The sequence below is a fragment of the Engystomops pustulosus genome, chromosome 3 (genome assembly GCF_040894005.1).
Source record: "Engystomops pustulosus chromosome 3, aEngPut4.maternal, whole genome shotgun sequence".
Taxonomy (NCBI): Eukaryota; Metazoa; Chordata; class Amphibia; order Anura; family Leptodactylidae; genus Engystomops; species Engystomops pustulosus.
Window position 1 is genome coordinate 67,706,471 of NC_092413.1, and position 21,481 is coordinate 67,727,951.

Here is a 21,481-nt window from a genome sequence, read left to right on the forward strand (position 1 = left end):
ACCCGGCACCGATCGAAGGTGTTTTCCTGCAGATCGCCGCCGGCTTCAAAAAGATGGCGGCGCTTGGGCGTCGCCATCTTTCTGAGAATCGTCTCGTCTCTCCCCATGACGTCATCGGGGAGCGGCGATCCATCGCCATGGTAGCTTCGGGTCTCACGAAGACCCGAAGCTACTTCGGGTTAACCCATTCATTACAATGTGCTATAAGCACATTGTAATGTATGAGTAGTAAGATACACATATACTGCCATACTGTAGTATGGCAGTATAGGATAGGATTTTACAGACAACCTAGGGTTAAAGTACCCTAGGGAGTCTGAAAAATAGTAGAAAAAATAAAAAAACCTAAAAATTCAAATCACCCCCCCTTTCCCTAGAACTGATATAAATAAACAGTAAAAATCATAAACACATTAGGTATCACCGCGTACGAAAATGCCCGATCAATCAAAATATGATAACGGTTTTTCACTGCGTTTAGCCCCGTAACGGAAAATCGTACCCAAAGTCGAAAATGGCACTTTTTTGCCATTTAAAAAAAAATAAAAAATTCTATAAAAAGTGATGAAAAGGTTGTACAGTCCTAAAATAATAACATTGTAAACGTCATCAAAATCCACAAAAAACGGCACCAACCACAGTTCCATACACCAAAGTATGAAAAAGTTATTAGCGCCAGAAGATGGCAAAATCCCCCAAAACAATTTTGTACAGGAGGTTTTAATTTTTTTAAATTTATGAAAACATTATAAAACCTATACAAATTTGGTATCCCCGTAATCGTACCGACCCAAAGAATAAAGCAGACGTGTCATTTGGGGTGCACAGTGAAATACGTAAAATCCAAGCCCACAAGAATACGGCACAAATGCGTTTTTTTTTTACCAATTTCACTGCATTTGGAATTTTTTTCCCGCTTCCAAGAACATGGAATATTAAATACCTCCATTTTGAAGTGTACACAGAAAATAAGCCATCACACAGCTCTGTACATGGAAAAATAAAAAAGTTACAGATTTTTGAATGTGGGGAGTGAAAAATGAAAACGCAAAAACGAAATAGGGCTGCGGCGGGAAGGGGTTAAATTGTTATCATAATTCACCTGTGTGGGAGCCTTCTCCTGGCCATGTTGAACAAACTAGACGCTGGAGAATAAGGCGGGCTCGCGGTATTTGTGGCGTCATAACGTGAGTGACGCCGCTGCCGGACCTTCCCCCTCAGCCAAGACGCCTCTCCGCATGTCAGGCTTAACGTCCCTGCAGCACCACAAGATGGGCCCGATAGCCCGGTGACTATCTCCCTACCTCCGGACCTCCCCTCCTCAGCCCAGACGCACTCCCGCATGCCAGCTGACTCTGGGACAAGTGGTAAAGACGCGGGCGCCCAGCTCGTTCTCTGGAAGGAGAGTGACCCGGATGCGAAGCTAGCCCCATTTGCAGCTTCCTAGGAGGTGGATCGCAAGGCGTTCAGGTTGAAGCAGCATGAAACCCCATGCTTACCAGCGAGAAAAATCGAGGTATTCCCGACTTGCTTCCTTAGCCCCAATGGACCTTGGTAAGATACTCTTTTCACTTCTTTGTGAGTAGTTACTGATGGTCTGCAGAAATTTACACAGGCAATAGGGGGGCCAACCAAACCCTTTCCTTTGGTGACAGCCATAAGGGACATTGTACTTTCTTGACTTATGATCTTAATAAGGGGAGTTACGAGACTGCATAACCTACTAACTCTTCTGCATTAGGATGTGAAAATGTGTTATGTAATGGAGAGCAGATACTCTAACACTCATGTCATGAATGCGCATAAGCTACAAGAATGTCCAAGAACGCCATCTTGGATAAGGTTATACCTCATTAAACAGGATGTCTTTATGCCCATATGCTGTCAAGCAAGAATCTGCAAGAACTCTTTTCTAGAAGAATATCTTTCCTACTGCCGTAGACATAATATACATACATATTTTTATATGCTACCCAAGATACATAAATCTCTGACGGCCCACCAGGTAGGCCGATTCTATCAGGTATTGGGAGCATTGGGGAAAAGGCTTGCATGTATTTAGATTTTTTTCTTCAGCCTTTAGTTGTGTCTTTGCCATCGTATATAAGGGATTCGACAGATCTGATCCAGAAATTGGACCAATCAACGTTATCTTCTGAGATTTGGTTGGTTACTCTTGATGCTGAGGCCCTTAACACCAATATAGGCCACAGTGATGGTGTGTTTGCAGTGTCCACTTCTCTGGATAAACAATCCACAGGTGACAGAAGACACGATTCGTGCTAGACCTACTCGATTTTGTCCTGAGACACAACTATTTTATCTTTGACTACAATTTTTTTTTTTTTAATTACCAAACTACATATAATATACAAAATTTAAAATACATATATTAAATCCATACATGGGAAGAGGAAGAGGACCACACCAAATACATCATATAACCAATTTTCAAGAGACTTTTTTCTTCCCTCTTCTCTTTTTTCTTCCCTTTCATTTCTTTACCCTCCCCCATTCCCCCCTCCCTACCCTGGCAGCGGTGGAAAAAAAAAAAAAAAACCATATAAATATCTCAGACTATGCCTCCGACTCCAATAAGGGGCCATCGCACCACTTGCGTAGATGTATCTACCTTGTGACCCATTCCAGCCAACAGTTGGGTTCTATTCTATTGTTTAGATTTCCTCTTATAGTATCGCTATATCCCATGGGGATTGTTTCATAGTGCTTCATTATTTCTTTTTTTTCCAACTTACATTTTATTATAACAAATAAAAACCAAAACATCATGGCCCGTACAATTACAGATCATATTTATATAAAGAATAGTACATATTAGTACAGAAATAGTCAAGCTACCGGTCCTAACAAAAAGGATCTCTTTATACAGATAAAAGATAAAAGACTGCACAAGTGGTGAAGACCACCGTCATTACTATCTTTCAAAATGTAAAATTACAAATTTACTTTTCTCATGATGTTTCTACTTTAGGTTGGATCCAAAGCATTAGGTTTAAAAGCACGTGTCACGTTTTAAAGTATGTATCAATCAACCAAAAACAACTAAAAATTGTCAAACCATGGGTCAGAAATAGGGATTTATAATGACATTGGAAGATTGTCTCCGATAGAGTCCCAACTGGCCCACACTTCCTTGAAGTGTTCTGATCTAGAGTGGATTGACGCTGACATAGACTCCATCATTCTCATGTGTCTAATACGGGAATACAAGTCCTGTTGAGATGGAGGGGCTGAGCGTTTCCAAAACTGAGAAATCAAGGTTTTGGCTGCCGTCACTAGATGTAGGAATAGCCTAGACTTAGCTTTTCCCAGATTCTGCGGGGTAAGTCCTAAGAGGAATGTCATGGGGTCTACTTCTATTGTAACTTCCAGTACTGCTTCTAGAATTTGACTAACCATTAACCAATAGGGTTGTATGATTGTACATTCCCAAAATATATGAATCAGGGAAGCTCCTGGTGTATTGCATCTCCAGCAGGTATCGGGAATGTCTGGGTTTAATTTATGCAACAATGCTGGAGTGTGATACCAGTTCATCAATATTTTATATTGATTTTCCTTATATGATACTGATGTGGAACCCTTTGGAGCTTTATCCCATAACACCTTCCATATGGGCATTGGGATTGATCTCCCGATCCATTACTCCCATTGATGCATATACGTGTGTTAGTAGTAGGTTATAGAGGTCTGAGATAAGTCCTTTTGATGTTGAACCTCTTGTGCAAATACGTTCGAAGTCTGTAAGGGTCGGGACCTGTGTAGTCTCCAATACTCGCATACAATGTTGGTATATTAAGGGATAGGTGGCTGTCACTGGAGTGAATCGGTCAGAGGCTGTAAGTAGGTCCGTCAAGGTGAGAAGGCAATTCGTCGTAGGGTGGGCTAAAACTTTCCGGTAAGTGTGGTGTATATAGAAAGGGAGTTAGTGCGGACCTATGCGTAGCTAGATTAAACCTAATACGGCAACTACGCCATATGTCCCTTGTAAATGCCATCGGCGCTAGTAGTGATGTGTTGGGTACTTCCATCGGCGGCCCCCATATAAGTACGCTTGGGTGTATTGGGGCTAACCAAAGTTTTTCGATCTCCGTCCACCTATTGTAAGCCAATAGGCAGGTCCAGGAGGCTATGTGGCGCAGATGGACGGCATAATAGTAGAGAGCGATGTCAGGCATCCCCAGGCCCCCTTTAGATTTAGGTGCCGATAGTACTGATTTTGAAATCCTATGTCTCCCTGAGTTCCACAGAAAGTCGAGGAACATTGATTGTATTTGTCGCAGGACTTTCACTGGGACCTTAACTGGGAGTGTCTCAAATAAGTAGAGGAACCTGGGGAGAACAGGCATTTTAATTGCAGCTATCTTTCCTAAAAGCGATAAATGCATATTGCGCCAGCCTTATAGCAGCTTTCTCACACTTTGAATTAATGGGGGGTAGTTTGCTTTGTATAGGGTGGAAGTCTTATCGGTTAGTTGAATCCCCAAGTATCTTAAAGAAGTCTTGTTCCATCTGTAGTGAAACCTGTCCTCTAGACGCTTAAGTAGGTTTGGGTCAAGTCTTATGGGCAAGGCCTCTGATTTAGTTTGATTAATCTTGTATCCTGACAAGCTACTATACGTATTTATCGCCGCATGGAGGTTAGGTAGAGAGATTAGGGGGTCAGAGAGTGTAAGCAACACGTCATCAGCGAATAAGGAGATTTTGAATTGCTTTTCTCCCACCTTAACTCCCTTGATGTCTGTATTATTCCGTATCTGGGCTGCTAGGGGCTCAATACTTAAGACATAAAGTAAGGGTGAAAGGGGGCATCCTTGACGAGTCCTATTTCTGATAGTTAAGTAATCTGAGTGTGCGTGAGATAATCAAATTTGTGCTGTAGGGGAAGAATATAGACCCGCTAGAGCTTTCAGGAACGGTCCCTTAAGGCCATAGTGGGTTAAAGCTTGAAACATGAAATGCCAATTTAGGCGATCAAACGCCTTTTCGGCATCCAGGCTTAGAAGTAGTGCTTTCTTTTTTTTCCTATGTATCAAATCTATCAAATCTATAGTACGACGGGTGTTGTCACCAGCCTGTCTGCACCTTACAAACCCCACCTGGTCCTTATGAATCAGATGAGGGAGCCAATCCCTAAGCCTATTCGCCAACAATTTAGTAAATATTTTCAAGTCAGCATTCAGAAGGCTGATTGGTCTATAACTAGAGCATTCTGTTGGGTCTTTACCCTGTTTAGGGATGACCGTTACTAGCATAGTCTGTGGGATTGGCTCCCCTTTGAGGAACCCGTTAAACAGTGTGCTTAGATGCGGCAAGAGGAGGGGAAGGAATGTCTTATAATACAGGTATGAAAAGCCATCTGGGCCCGGGGCTTTCCCTCCTGGAAGTTCTTTTACTACTTCCTCTATCTCTTCCGGTGTAATATCCTGATTTAAGTGGGACAATGCCTCTGAGGGTAGTTGAGGAAGGGAGCACTGAGAGAGATAGTGATCCAGTTTTGCATCCCGTTCTGAGGGAGTAGGGGGTAGGTCAGACGGTAGAGAATACAATTTCGTATAATAAGAGTGGAAAAGATTTGCTACGTCGGTTGGGTGATAATGTATAGTACCATTGTTATCTTTTATTGCGTAGGGGCTTTGCATGGCTTCTTTTTGTTTTAGTTGATGAGCCATCATTGTATGGGCCTTGTTCCCGTATTCATAGTACCTACTTTTGGAGTACCGTATCATCCGTTCCACGTCTATCAAGTCTAGCTCCCTGAGTTTCGAGCGGAGGGCTTGTACCCGTTTCAAGAGTTGGGGTGAAGGGTTAGAGACTAGTTCCGATTCGGCTTGTCGCAAACTCCGTTTAAAGTGAGAATAGTGCATAGTCCTGTCTTTTTTCAGCTTCGTGGCAAGTGAGATCGCCTCACCTCTAAATACTTCCTTATGTGCCTCCCATAGTATTGGTGTCAATGGAGCCGTTGGTAAATATTCCTTAAAGTAATTTGTCAGGACTGTTTTTAAGGATTCCCTAGAAGTAAGAGATGTTAAAAGAGTTTCGTTTAAGCGCCAGTGGGGTACCCTGGGTATGGAGTCTTGTAACTCTAGCTCTAAAGTGATCGGGGCATGGTCCGACCAAGTTATAGGCCTTATATCCGCTGATGTGGAAAGTCGGAGTGTTGGCACATTGCCAAAAAAATAATCGATCCTGGAGTGAGTTCTGTGTGGGGCTGAATAGAAAGTATATTTTCTCGCTGTAGGGTACAGAACTCGCCATAAATCATATAAAGCGTGTTTCCGGATTAGTCGTCTAAAGCCGGATGATAGTGATTGTGCAGCTTGGGGGGTGGGTCGAATGGGTAGGGAAACCTGGTCTACTATGTCTGAGAACATTGCGTTTAAATCTCCTCCTATAAAGGTCAGACCTCTACCGTCTGGAGATAATTTATTCAATACTTTAGTTAGGAAAGACAGCTGGCCTACATTAGGGGCATATACATTACTTAATGTGACGTTGGTTCCCAGGTAAGTTCCTTTAAGTATCAGGTATCTCCCATAGGGGTCTACAATTGATTCTGTTATCTTCAGAGGGCAATGACTAGAGATCAAGATAGCTACTCCTGCTTTTTTAGTAGGGGCGTTAGAGAGAAAGGCTGTTGGATACCAATGTTTCGCAAACTGAAAGGACCCTGCACCCGTGAAATGCGTCTCTTGTATAAATGCTATGTCCACTTTAGACTGACGTAGCTCCTTTAATAGAAGGCGTCTTTTGACATCGGAGTTCAAGCCTTTGACATTAAGCGATAAAATTCTAACCATTATCTTTGGAGCTGGGCCTTCTGCTATGTGTGGTGGATGATAGGCTGACAGGATCATGGCCATAGGGCCCCCCGGACTGGACCCTACCGTTAATCATTCCTGTCTGACATGTGGGAGATTCAGAGACAATCTTATACCTGGACCCATGGATTGACAGATAAAACAGAAATAAACATGTAAATAGAACATCAAACATAAAAAAAACAATAATATGAGATAGCGAGAACATCTGACGACTTTTCTCGCCGTGAATCCTCTTAAATACAGATGGTAAAGTAGTACAGTGAATCTGCTCCATCTCAGAGGAGCGAGCCTGACCTAGAGGATTCACAGTAGGGGGAATTGTGTACCAAGATATCATGGCGATGCACATGCACAAAAAGTGCCATAGAAGGCTACTTCGACTGTCAATGTTGTCGAGAGGGTTAGAGGTGCACCCCTTAGCCTTGGTACAAAATCCCGCTCCACCCCATTAGCGCTAGAGATGTAAATGAAAAAGGCTGTTAAACAGAAACTGCTTATTTAGGCTACCTATTCAAACATTGGCTACATTTTTTATCTGAGGGTCTCTCAGAAGACATAAAGTCTGCATTGAATTGTAGCTGGTACTTATCGTCTGGATGAAGAGGCTCTACGGTCTAGTTCTGGTGTTCTTTGCCTTTTCTTTGAAGGACGGACTGGTTGCCATGTAGGTGGGAGATCCACCGCTGTAGGGAGCTTCAACCAATCTGGCAGTTCCGGCGCTGTTAGCTGAAGCTGATCACAAAAATTCTGCAGCTCTTCAGGGAAATGTAAAGTAGCAGATCGGCCATCTCTCCTAGCTGTGAGGCTAAAGGGGAATCCCCAACGGTAGGGTATCCCCTGATCTCTTAATAGGTCCAGCAGTGGTTTTAGAGCTCGTCGCTGCTGAAGTGTTATCCAAGACAAGTCCTGAAACAGCTGAATGCGTGATCCCAAAAAAGTCACTGTTTTAAAGCAACCGGGAGCGTTTCATGATTTCTTCTTTGATCCCAAAGTCTGTAACATGGCAGATCACATCCCGGGGAGGGACGTTGGATTTAGGTCTAAGCGCCCTGTGTGCCCTGTCCATTTTAATTGGAGTGTCTGGCGGTCTATCTAATACCAGATTGAAAAGACGCTGTAGATACCCCTGAACATCTTCCTCCCCCTGTTGTTCTGGGATTCCCCGGACCCTGATATTGTGGCGGCGGCCTCTATTGTCTAAATCCTCAATATGGCGGTGAAGATCTCTGATGGTTGAAGCTTGGGAGACGACCTGGGTTTTTAAGGTCGATACCACTGCTCTGGCTTCATTGTGATCATCCTCCAAAACGTCCACCCTTTGTGCTACTTGTTTTACATCATTACGTACTGCCGCAATCTCCTGCCTGCAGGTTTCCTTGACTTCTGCAATTAACTCCCTAAAGTCCTGCTTAGTCGGGAGGCGCTGGATATATAGCCATAGAGGGTCATGAAGCGGCGGGGACTGCTGTGAAGCAATATTGGATGAATAGCATGGAGTAGCTGGTGGGGTGGATGTAAGGGCCCCAAGCTCTGATGCTCCTGACAGAGGAATATGTGGAGAAGTTGGGCCTTGTAGTGGGTATTCTGAAGAATAGGCAGGTCCCCCTGCATAAGAACCCTCCTGTTCTCCTCTCCCCTCAGTTAGCACTGTTCTGGTCTCCTGTTGCAAGGTAGGAGAGGGAGGGAGAGACGGTATAGTCTCCTGGGCTACATGTTCTGAGGGGGAGGGTGTACCCCTATCCAGTGTGAGGAATGTCGGGCCAGGTGTTGGGGGGGATAGGGAGATGTCTAGGGAGCCCCCCTGCTGTTCAGCACATTGATCTGACCTGCTGGGGATCCGTCCTCCGGCCGGGGACTTTGCTTCTCCCATACTTCGGGGCACTACTGCTTGTGCAGCCTCTTCACTGTCCGTCCTCAGCTCCTGGTAAGCTGTACTGGGGTCCGGCTGTTTATCGGCCAGAACCGCGCTGTATGTGGCGCGTGGTGCACGCTGCGGCTGAGGAGGGGGGAGGGGGGATCCCTCGCTGTTGTCAGCTCCGGGCGCCATCTTGCCCCGATCTGGCTGCCGCTCCGGACCTTTTCTCTTAAAGAAATCCGCCGCAGAGCTGCTTGACGGATGTCTCTCCTGGCTCCTCGATGTCCGTCCTGAGGGTCCCTTGCGATTACCCATTACAGGGTGAGCGGGATAAGCGAATTTACAGCTTATTTGGCTGTGGGTCTGCAGAGCTCAGGGACTACACGTCTGCACGCCTTGGCATCCGGTCACGCCCCCCCGTGCTTCATTATTTCAACTGAGTTAAGCCAGTCTGTGATATTCAAGGTTTTTTTTCCCCTTCCAATGCTTAACAAGAACTAGCCTCCCATTTAATAATAATTTGTGAATTAATTGGATTTTTCCCCATGAAATTCCACCAAGACGTCGAAAACCAAATTAATCTTCAATTTAGTGGATATATACTCATATACCTCAATCCAAAGTTGTCTGGCCCTAGTACAGTTCCATAAAATATGAGAGATGTCGGCCCCCTCCTCTTGACACCAAGTGCACCTCGAATCTTCCCTAATTTTGGCTTTATATAACATATCTGGGGAGTAATATAGTAATATTACTCCTCAAAAATGGCGAGAGGAGTATCATTACCCTTCTAGAAAAATAGTGTAAAAGATCTTGAGCATGCACAAGATTTCCAGACAGCCGGATGACCTGCCAGAGCGAGCATCAGGAGGGGTGAATATTAATGAATCAGGGGGTGTGCACAAAATACGTAGCGAAGGAGCAATGAGGCGCTCTGGTGAGCGTAAGCGCCTCCGGCTAATTTGCATATTTTTAAAACATTCTTTTCTTCATCATACAGAGCCTCAGGATTTCCTGAAAACTGGTTCATCATCCCCTAGAGGTAACGAGCATACATTATAGGACATTCTCTCACTGATAAACTGGTGGTAGATGTCCTTTAAAGCACACAATAACACCTATCCAAGTCACAATAAATATATAAAATAATTAGTTTGTTACCCAAAATAATAATGATTGAGACATATTTACATGCATCATGCGCTGTAAAAGGAAAGTCTTAAGCCAGGTCAAGGTTATTGTTGATGCACCTCTCCTCAGCAAACCTAATTCGGAAAACCAACAATTTGGAAAATTTGTACCTACTATGCAATGAAAAACAGGAGCAATTAGGATAACCAACGGTGTTTGGCAGAAACCTTTATTTTTTTCTCTGGGTCATCAGTGCCAGATTTGTAAAACCATTAATATTAAAACACTTACTGAAATTTTTGCCACACAAGCAGATGTAGATTAACACAAGATAAAACAACATATTAATTGCCGTTATGGGGGTATTCCCTTGCCCAAAATGGTATATTGGTAGCATAAAACAATTAACTAAGATAAAAAAAAAATTAAAAAGTTAAACATTTTTATATTGGAACGCCACCCAATCTCTTGCCAGTATAAAATTGAAAATAATTATAATTTTTGGCATTAAAAGTTTTTGGAAGAGAAAAGGACTAGCAGGTTTTTAGAGGAAAAAATCTCCAGAGCAGAAAGCTGTTGGATATGACGACTCAAGTCCATTAAATCAAATGGTCTTAATAATAAAATTAAATCCTTTTCATTTCATAAGCCATTCGTGGACATTTTTAATGTATATTTAAGATCATCCCTCACTTACACAGAAACAGAGCTCACCACTTGAAAAGTGATTAAGAGGGGATTACAGAACATGTGACTTTACATTTTTCGTTATTTCGACAACTTTAGAATTTAACTCGGTAACAACCCAGGGAATGCATGTTTATCCTAATTAGGGGACAGGTCACAGGAACAGGAACGTCCTTAAAATTTAGCATTTATTTTGAGTGTATCAGCATGATCATTGGCAGGAACCAGCTTTACCACAGAGATCGTTTTTAGAGATGAGCGAGCACTAAAATGCTGGAGTGCTCGTTATTCGAGTCAAATTTTTTCCAATGCTCGAGTGCTCGTTTCAAATAACGAACCCCATTGAAGTCAATGGGAGACTCGAGCATTTTTCAAGGGGACCAAGGCTCTGCACAGGGAAGCTTGGCCAAAAACCTGAAAACCTCAGAAAATGATGGAAATGGACAGGAAACAGTAGGAGCAGCATGCATGGATGCCTCTGAGGCTGCCTAATTGCCAAATTACCATTATGCCAAAATTATGGGCAACAGCATGGTGATGACAGAGTGACCGAGTAAGGCGAGATAGCATCTAGAATACCCAATAATTGGCCCTGACACTATAGGGTACGGCATGCGGAGGCAGCCTATAGACATCCCATGGCGACATACCCCAAATGGACTCAGGCTTCAAACCAATTAAAAAAATTCCTTTTGGCGAGGATAACGTGTAGCACTGTACGTATCAGTATTTGGCCTGGTTATGGCGGCAGAGAGGAACAAAAGGAGGTGAGCAAGAAGCGCTGAAATGATTTCCTATGTGAACAAAAGGTTGACGGTATATTTAGTCGATAACACAGTATGGGGCAACAGAGTGACCAAGTCCCATAAAGTATCTGGTGAAACATCTTGAAAAATTAGCCTGACACAGCACGTTTGCTAAGGGGACGACATGTGGAGGCAGCCATGGAGACGGCGCGCGGAGGCAGCCATGGAGACGGCGCGCGGAGGCAGCCATGGAGACGGCGCGCGGAGGCAGCCATGGAGACGGCGCGCGGAGGCAGCCATGGAGACGGCGCGCGGAGGCAGCCATGGAGACGGCGCGCGGAGGCAGCCATGGAGACGGCGCGCGGAGGCAGCCATGGAGACGGCGCGCGGAGGCAGCCATGGAGACGGCGCGCGGAGGCAGCCATGGAGACGGCGCGTGGAGGCAGCCATGGAGACGGCGTGTGGAGGCATGTGGGGGAGGGGGGGCGCGCACTCAGTCATACAGCTTTGCATCCATTATCAAAATGAGTGACCCATATAAAACACCAGAAAATCACAGCTGGTGAAACACCTGAAAAAGTAGCCTGACACAGCTTGTTGTTAAGGGGACAATGTGTGGAGGCTGCTATGTAGACGACGTGTAAAGGCAGTGGGGATGGTTATGGCACCCGAGGTGAACATAAGGAGGTGAGAAAAGAGGAGTGAAAAGATAGATTTTAGAGGTAAAAGTTTATACTAGTAGATTAAAGTTGCTGCAGTTAAAACGATGTTAGTTGGATCTTTGGATGGAGCTGGCGGTCCACTGCTAGGCGAGCTTTCACCTGTCCAAGCCCCTGCCTCCTCCCCACCCAAAGTGTACCTGGGGGCCCGAAGCGTTTACTTCGAAGAAAAATATCATTTTCAAAGCAGGCGGGGGTCGTTTGAATACTTCATCTACGAATAATGGAATAGCTTTGCGGGGTTTTTTTTCGGAAATGGTTCCATGATTAAGAGCAACAGTATGGGGCAATCATATTGCGCCGCTATAAGTGAAATTTCAGGTCTCCAAGGGCCGAGTTCTATTACGTATCTGGTGAAACACCCGAAAATTCTGCATGACACAGCTCATTTGCTAAGGGGACAACGTGTGGAGGCAGCTATGGGGATGATGTGTGGAAGCATGTGGGGGGATGACACTCAGTCATCCAGCTTTGCATGCATTGTGAAAATGAGTGACCCATATAAAAAACATATAAAAACGCCAGAAAATCACAGCTGGTAAAACATCCAAAAATGTAGCCTGACACAGCTCATTTGCTAAGGGGATGACGTGTGGAGGCAGCTATGGAGACGACTTTTGGAGTAAATACCCATAGAGTCCCAACGTGCAAGAATTCACTCCCCTCACTGGCCTGACTCTCCATTTCCTCCTCCTCCTCTTCTTCTGTCCATACACACTGAACAGTTAATAAGGACTGAGCAATGGTCCCCTCTTCTGTCTCGATGACATTCTCCTCCTCTTCCTCCGATATGCGCTGAGAAACAGACTGGAGGGTGCTCTATCAACAAGGGAATCTTCTTCTCCCGTCCCTTGTGACGAGCGCAAAGCTGCCGACTTCATGCTGACCAGAGTTTTTCAACAGGCCAAGCAGCGGGATGGCGAGGCTGATGATGGCGACATCACCACTGACCATCTGTGTTGACTCCTCAAAGTTACTCAGCACCTGACAGATATCAGACATCCACGTCCACTCCACATTGTAGACTTGAGGAAGCTGACTAAGCTGTCTAGCAGTTCTGGTGGAAGTTGACAATTGCATTTGCTCTGCACTGCTGGTAAACTCTGGATAACATGGTTAATGTGGAATTCCATTTCGTGGGCACGTCGCACAACAGTCGGTGAGCGGGCAGTTGGAGGCGGAGCTGTGCTGCCCTGAGAGTGGCAGCATCTGTAGTCGACTTTCTGAAATGCGCATAGGATTCGGCGCACCTTCGTGAGCAAAACAGACAGATTGGGGTATGTCTTGAGGAACCGCTGAACTATCAGATTAAACACATGGGCCAGGCATGGCACATGTGTCAGTCTGTCGAGTTGCAAAGCCGCTACCAGGTTATGGCCGTTGTCACACACAACCATGCCTGGCTTCAGGTTCAGCGGTGCCAGCCACAGATCGGTCTGCGCCGTGATGCCCTGTAAATGTGCCTTTTGTCGCCTAGACTCAGCAGTTTGGGCGACTGCACTGCTGCTGCGCCTAGAGCTATCGACTGATGGCGCCATGCCAACAGATGGTAATTCGGAGGAGGAGGAGGGGTGGGAAGAGGAGGAGGCATAGTAGGCCTGAGAGACTGTGACCGAGGTAGGCCCTGCAATGAGCGGCCCCAGGGTCAGACTCGGTCCCTGCCTCCACCAAGTTAACCCAATGTGCCGTCAGCGATACATAGTGGCCCTGCCCGGCAGCACTCGTCCACGTGTCCGTGGTTAGGTGGACCTTGTCAGAAACGGCGTTGGTCATGGCACGGATGATGTTGTCTGACACGCACTGGTGCTGGGCTGGGACGCCACATCAGGAAAAGTAGTGGCGGCTGGGGACCAAACACCAAGGGGCGGCTGCCGCCATGAGGTTGTGGAAGGCCTCAGTCTCTATCAGCCTATAGGGCAGCATCTCCAGGCTCAGTAATTTGCAGATGTGGACGTTAAGGACTTGGGCGTGTGGAACTGTATTTCCTCTTGCGCTCTAGAGTCTGGGGTATAGACAGCTGAATGCTGCGCATGGAGACATTGGTGGACGCTGTGGAGGATCATGGAGGCGAAGGTGTAGTTTTCGAATGGGAGGTGTTTGTGCCGGGGTCCTGGGCAGGGGGATGACTAGCAGAGGCAGCAAATGACAGAGGAAGGAGCAGTGGTGGGCCCGGCCGGAGGTGAATGACCTTGGTTCCATTGAGTTGAGTGTTTAGCACTCATATGCCTGCGCATACTGGTGGTGGTTAAGCTAGTAGTGGTTGCAACCCCTGCTGATCCTGGTGTGGCACAGGTTGCACACCACAGTCCGTCGGTCATCCGCTGTTTCTTTATAGAACCTCCGGACTTGAGAACATCTAGCCCTCGCCATGGGAGCTTCACCACGTGAAACATGACAAGTGGTTACATGGAAGACTGACTGGTGGACAAATGAGTTGAAGCATTGTCCGCAATCCATGACATCCCCTGATGGCACTGTTGTGGCCTCAACAGTGCTCTACCATGAGTCAAAGTAAGTTGAGACATGAAGCTAGGGAGTGTAGCTCTGCGGCGTTCCCCTGCTCCCTCATCAGCAGGTAGTGTTTCACCCCGCCCAGGACCACGGCCTTGGACCTCCTGCACTCGTCCTCTACCCTTAGCCCTCGGGTTCAACATTTTCCAAATAAAAGACTATTTTATAGACAAAAGAGAAATATAAACTGTAAATTTTTTTTGGTAATATTTTTTTAATGTTTATTTTTTTTTTGATTTATAGAAGAACAAAACGTGCAGAAGAAATCAGACAGCAACCTCAGAAGATGATTGCTATGGCTAGTTTCTAAACAACACAGACAATTTTTTTTATATGTCCCGTATTGATGTGAACAAAAGACCGTATTTGATTACGCCACACGTGACATACAGTACGCTTCACCGGCAGAGAGAATGTGGATTGGGATTTCTGAAGACTAGCTTGCTAAACAGTAGCAGACAGACCTAGCTAAATGAAATTGCAATTGCACCACTGACAGCACACAAAAGGATTTTGTGCTGTGACTTTCACTTTTGAAAAAAAAAAAAAAAAAAAAAATCGGCTGACTGTGCCTAATTCTATCAAACCCTCAATAAATTTTCCCACTTAGCTGTTTGCAATGGATATGTGTGTCACCAAGAGCCAAAAATAACGTTTGCAAGTCTCCCTGCAAATTCGTCACAATATGGTAGTAGCTGCACAACTAGTCCCAGCAAGCCCAGCCAATTAAAAAAAATAAAAAAACGCTATTGTAGCCCTAACAAAGGCTGTTGGGTTCTAGTAAAATCACTCCTGCCTAACACTAATATAACAGAACACCCTAACGCTATCCATGACCAGCAGCAGCTCAATCCCTAACGGCATCCAGGCAGAGAATGAACCGAGCAGCACGGGCAGAAAACAAGAATACACAGAAAAATAAAAAAAGTTATGGATCCTTGAAAGTGGGGAGCAATAAACAAAATAAAATGGAAAAGACCAATCAGTGGCAAGAGATTAAAATGTTTTCTATTCTACATAATAAAAAGTTTACTAAATTGAGTCATTATCTGAGATGAGGGGTTTGTGGTACACAAGGTCATGTTTACATGTTGCATTTTAGTTGCGTTTTGAAATGAAAGCCAAAGGCTCCACCCGTGATCACATGCTGAGGTATCATTGTGTTTCCAACATGTTAACCAAAATCTGCCCTACAAAAGCTCAAAGGCACACCTTCACTTCTTTGCCCCATCATGTGCCCAGACAGGAGGTTATATCCACATGTCTCTACCTTTATTATGCTTAAGTGGGTAAATTTTAGAAAAATACATACAAAGAAGTGATCTTTTTAAAACTTAGCTTTTTCTGAGAAGTCTCATAAAATATACAAACATTAAATGGTACAAAATAGCTGCTGCTATGTAGAATCCTTAGTGCATGAACCCCATCTAGAAAAGAATAGACAAATGCAAGACATGAGCTGGGTGGCCTAAATGAATAAGGTTTCACATGACAACAATATAAGACACCAGGCTCACCTTGAATGCTCAGTAGCATAAGTCATCAATGCACACTATCCAACTTCCTTGAGCGCGACAATTTGTTCATTGGTTTTGTCTCAAGATAGAGGCGTCAGAGTGCTCGTCCAGAAAGTAGACACAACGTGTCTTAAAAGTGTGAAGAGGATAGGTGAGTATAAACAGGGTAAGATGGGACTTACGGATGTCAAGAATGGGGTCAAGATGACAATGTCACTCTCCCTGATAAGTCCAGCTAAGTCCAGCTTCTCTGATACCCTGAGAACCTAACCTCGGAGTCGTGGTCCTATTTTGCCACAACCCCGACAGGAACCTATCCCTGGCTAGATAGCCCTATTAAACAAGCCTACACCACCGGAATGGTTCCAGTAAGAAGATTGAAGAGAGTCTGGTATACAGTTATGGACAGTATATTGTCCTATGGAAATTTAATACACAATGTAGGGATCAGGGCAAATGAATCCCGACAGGACCTGTTTCACCCTTCCAGGGCTCATCAGGGGAAAGTTGCGGTGCGCCAAAAAGTGTCCCTAATAAATATAACCATATAACATTGTTTCAGTCAAAGCAACAAGTGGGTGGTGAGTTTACAGTGAAAAACATTGAGTAGTCCTACCTTTACTGTAGGTAAGAGAGGCACAGGGGTAATCCGTCCCTATTGTAAAGAAGGAAAGGAGTATACTGATGGTAAATCCCGAAAATCAAATAGGGGCTCAAGTTTGAGCGGTGGACGCCCAAATTTTGTGTTCTTACCTTAGTCTAAATTGTTGGTACGGACTGGTGGTCAGGTTAGGGCTGTGGGGGCCCAGTTACAGCGTCCCCGTGCACGGCCTTGCAGGACCAGTGGGTCTGTGTGTGAGGTTCTACTACACAGGTTAAATAGCGCGCCCTGCACTATAAAGCCACACACCCCGACGCTCCGCCCCGTCACATGATCGGTCAGTCGCAAAGAGTCGCGAGGTAGACCGAGGGCGGGGCTGAGCGTGCGCATGCGTGTATGCGCACAGGCATGCCGTGCCCGGTCGCCCGCAGCTCGGACCCCTTCCGTGCGCATAATCTGTCGCACGGGGAGGCCGCCGATGTGCACAACCCGCGCATGCGCAAAGACACAAAATGTCCGCTTAGAGTCTGGAAAAAGTGCCAGTGCTCCAGCGGCGTGAGTGTCCCCGGGGTGGTGGTGAAGAAGAGCAGGGAAATAGGGTTAGGTGAGTGATGCGCCATAGAGTCCCTCAGTTAAGAGGTTAGGGACTGAAAATAACGGATCAGGTATACATAAGGTGAATGTCTGACCCTGATGTAAAAAATATATACTAAAAACGGGATTTAGGTCAAAGTCTCCCCGGTGGTAGAAGCTAGTGGAGTAAATGCATCTAAAGCTATCCGAATGGGAAAAAGAAAATTTTACAACAGGATGTTATAGTGATCTGATTAACTTAGTGAAGTATATGTTTGATGTGGGCATAAAATAGGACCTAGAGAAAACAAGCAAAGTTTAACTGTTCATTCAGCCCTCTTGGGGCTTCGGTCTTAAGTCTGAATATCCAGCGTTTCTCCTTCTGTCTGAGAATGCAGTCCCAGTCCCCTCCTCTTTCTGGTGGTTTTACCAGGTCTATGCCAACAAAGGAGAGCCCATGTAGGTTGCCTCCATGTTGGTCATGTATATGTCTTGAGAGGGGTTTGTCCCTATTGTGCCTAATGTCACCCAAATCATCCCCAACACGGCGTCGGAATTCCCTGAATGTTTTTCCCACGTACTGTTTGCCACATCCGCATGTGGCTAGGTAGATAACCCCAAGGGATTTGCAGTTTATATAGTATCTGATGGTGTACGTGGCCCCTGTGGTGGAACTATTGAAGGTTTTAGTCATCTTTATAACCTTACAGGCCACACATCCACTGCATCGGTAGCATCCCACAACCTCCTGTTTGAGCCATGTGCCTGTCTGCTTCGGTCTACTAAAGTGGCTATGGACTAGTCTGTCCCTGATATTCCGCCCCCTTCTGAAGGTGATTGTAGGATGGTCCTGTGTCACTGTGGATAAGTCTGGGTCCATTTTGAGCACGTGCCAGTGTTTATCAAGTATCTGTCTAACCAACTGTGCGACTAAGCGACTAAGCGAATGGGTTGTGGCGAAGAAGAGGCCGGACGTGGCGTGAGTAAGTCGACTCTATTGGACCCTAGCGCTCGTTGGTATGCTGAGCGGAGGATGTGGTCTGGATAACCTCGGGCTCGAAAACGGGATCTTAGATCATTGGCCTGGCGTCTAAACTCACAGATGGATTTAAGTGGGTAAATTTTAGGGCCAAATGAAAATATTAATAAATATAATAATAATATTAGTAAATTGAGAAGAAAAGACAAGCAATAAGTTGAGTGTGTTTCTATGAGATAACAACTAACAAATTTACAGTGCTTATTAGATCTTTGATATTACATCAATAATAGCTTACGAATATGCAATAATTTCATCTATGCTATATTGCTCCAACTCTTTGGTATTGCTTTTCTTTTCTCTTTTGTGCTGTATTTTCTTCTTTTTTACTTTTATCTTTCGCATTCTGTCTGGCGGACGTCACATTACCCTGTCCTGATGTCTCTGCAATAAAAGAAGTGTTTTTGAACATCGCCCCGGTGAGTACCACGCTTTATTCTGTTTATATTGCACTTTATCGACTTTGCCTGTGGATGTTCAACCCGGAAAAGTTGTGCTCCCTGGACGCCTGTCCTTGGTTACACGCTCACGTGAAGGGGAATTTATGCCGCAGTGTGAGCTGTGCCGACTTTTGTATCTTTATTTTTGATGAAATTAGTAAATTCCAAATCAAACCTTCATTATGTTCTTTAATGTACTTAAAGGGTTAACAAGCTTTCTACATGCCAGCCTAATACCACAAGGCCAACCGTGCTGTAAAGCATCTTCCTACATGTTGCTAAAAGAGGTCAGTGAATATAAGCACAACCAATATACTTATAAAATGTTACAATCACAAAAAAACAAACAAGAAGAAATTTTTTTCCTTAAGGACTCAGCCTAAAATGGCCTTCAGGACACAAGCCTTTTTTTCAGACCTGACATGTATCATTTTGTTTGATAATAATTTCAGAACACATTAACTTATCTATGTTATTTTGAGACTGTTTTTTCATGACACACTGTGCTTTATGCCAGTGGTAAATGTTAGTTGATATGATTCATGTTTTTTATTAAAAAAGGGGAAATGTAGCAAAAAAAAAAAAAAAAAAATCTGCAATTTTCCTAATTTAAGATGTTTTTTTTTCAGACAGACAATCTTACCATCCAATTACAAATTACTTAATAAATAGCATTTACCATAGCTCTGCATTATATTGTAATAACTTTGTAAACATTCTTAAAGTTTTTTAGGATGTTAGCAGACTTACAATATGCATTTCTGCAAATGGAGGTCTTTTGACCAAAAGTATTTCTAATAAATGGTTCAGAACTCGGTCTGTGACTCTAAGAGGACTTTCCTTTACACCCATTCCCACATTTGACAAATTCACATGGATAAAAGATATTAATCTTTTTGCTCGAAAGTTAGCCCTCCAAAAAAGTTTTTTCACACCTGAAAATGATCAAGACATAATGGAGAATAATGATTGTAGAGTACGTAACATACTCCAACAACTAGAGGATGAGAACATAAGCACTCCCAAATCAATTCAAGCCCCACTCACCAACTTAAGACCCAAATCCAAAACTACACGGTCTTTTTCTCAATATCCGAACATACAAACCTTTGTGGATACAGCCACACAAATGCTGGAAAATTTGAGAATATCTAAAAGTAAAACAGCGTCAAACCTACACAAAGACGAACAAAAAGCACTAGAAGAATTAAGAACTCTCGATCAGATAATAATCAAACCATCTGATAAAGGTGGAAACATCGTCCTTATGAATCGAACAGATTATATCCTTATGGCCAAAAAATTACTTAATGACCAGGAAACATATGAGATCCTTCAAAAAGATCCCACTCCCATGTATCTAACGGAATTAACTCGAATTCTGGATGAAGCCAAAGAAAAACATTGATCACCCTTGACGAATACAAATTTATGCTAAATCCCAAACCCACAGTTGCCACCTTCTATGCTCTCCCAAAAATTCATAAAGCTATAAAACCAATACCGGGGAGACCTATCGTCTCAGGAAATGACAACCTAACACAAGGAATAAGTATTTATGTAGACAAAATTCTACAACCCTTTGTGTCCTCACTACCCTCCTTTTTGAAGGATACAAAGGATGTTATCAGTAAATTGCATGATATCACTGTCACTCAACAGACATATTTAGCGAGTCTAGACGTAGAAACGCTGTACAGCAGTATCCAACATCAACTAGGGATAAGAGCAGTCCAGTTCTATCTTAACACAAAAAGTACACAATATTACCAGCACAATCAATTTACCATTACTCTCCTCACTTTTTTGTTAACACACAACTACTTTCTTTTTGGCGGTGTCCTTTACCACCAGTTGAAGGGCACCGCCATGGGCACCACTTGTGCACCCACGTACGCGAATCTTTTCTTAGGATGGTGGGAGGACCAGCACGTCTTCACGGAAGAACTCGCCCCCTACACCAAGCATGTGCTATTCTGGGGCAGGTATATAGATGACGTGCTGGTCCTCTGGGAGGGTGACATCCCCACTTTCCAGGAATTTGTCCAAAAATTTAATCAAAACACGATCTTTATGAAATTCACCTCAGAAATTGATCAAAACCGGATTAATTTTCTAGATCTCACCATCACTAAGGATAATACAGGGCACTTACACACTATGATTTATCGCAAGGATACTGCCACCAATAACCTTTTGAATTGGGAGAGCTGGCACCCACAACCCCTAAAGAAGGGAATACCAGTAGGCCAGTACATCAGAGCAAGGAGAAACTGCTCCATGGAGGCAGCGTTTGAAAGAGAATGCTCCAGTCTATACAATAGATTTAGAGAAAGGGGATACCCTAAGAAAACACTTCACAAAGCTTACCATCGAGCAAAGTCTCTAAAAAGAGAAGAATTACTATCAAACAAACCCAAACAAAACGAGACTAAATGGGCAAGATGCATTGGCACGTATGACGCGTACTCACAGGAAATATTAGGAATAATAAAATCTCTCTGGCCGATTCTAAGTAATGACAAAGAACTTACAGATGTTTTACCTTCCATTACATACCGCAGGGGTAGGAATTTACGAGACCTTTTAGTGCATAGTCACCTATCCGATAAAATATCTAAAGGAAATGAGTGGCTACAAAGTTCCCTAAAGGGATCTTTTCCGTGTGGTACATGTACATTCTGCAAACAAATTCTTAAGATTAAAAACTTTACTAACCCTGTAGATAACAAAATATACGAAATTAGGAAATTCATCAACTGTAAAACCACAAATGTCATATACGTGGCAAGTTGCAACTGCCCCAAGTTTTATGTG

At 44.1% G+C, this 21,481-nt stretch overlaps 1 protein-coding gene across 3 annotated transcripts in view; it reads right to left on the reverse strand.

Annotated features, from left to right (window-relative positions):
• The window catches only part of VTA1 (vesicle trafficking 1), a 369,178-nt gene that overhangs the window by 43,248 nt on the left and 304,449 nt on the right, over positions 1 to 21,481 (reverse strand). The window contains exon 8 of one of the 3 annotated variants that reach the window (XM_072140988.1): positions 18,472 to 18,608. The exons of the other annotated variants lie outside the window; for them this stretch is intronic. Coding sequence (XP_071997089.1) covers positions 18,487 to 18,608 — 122 coding nt within the window. The 3' untranslated portion in view covers positions 18,472 to 18,486. Of the gene's footprint in view, positions 1 to 18,471; positions 18,609 to 21,481 lie in introns of those variants that run through there. 3 annotated transcript variants of the gene reach the window in all.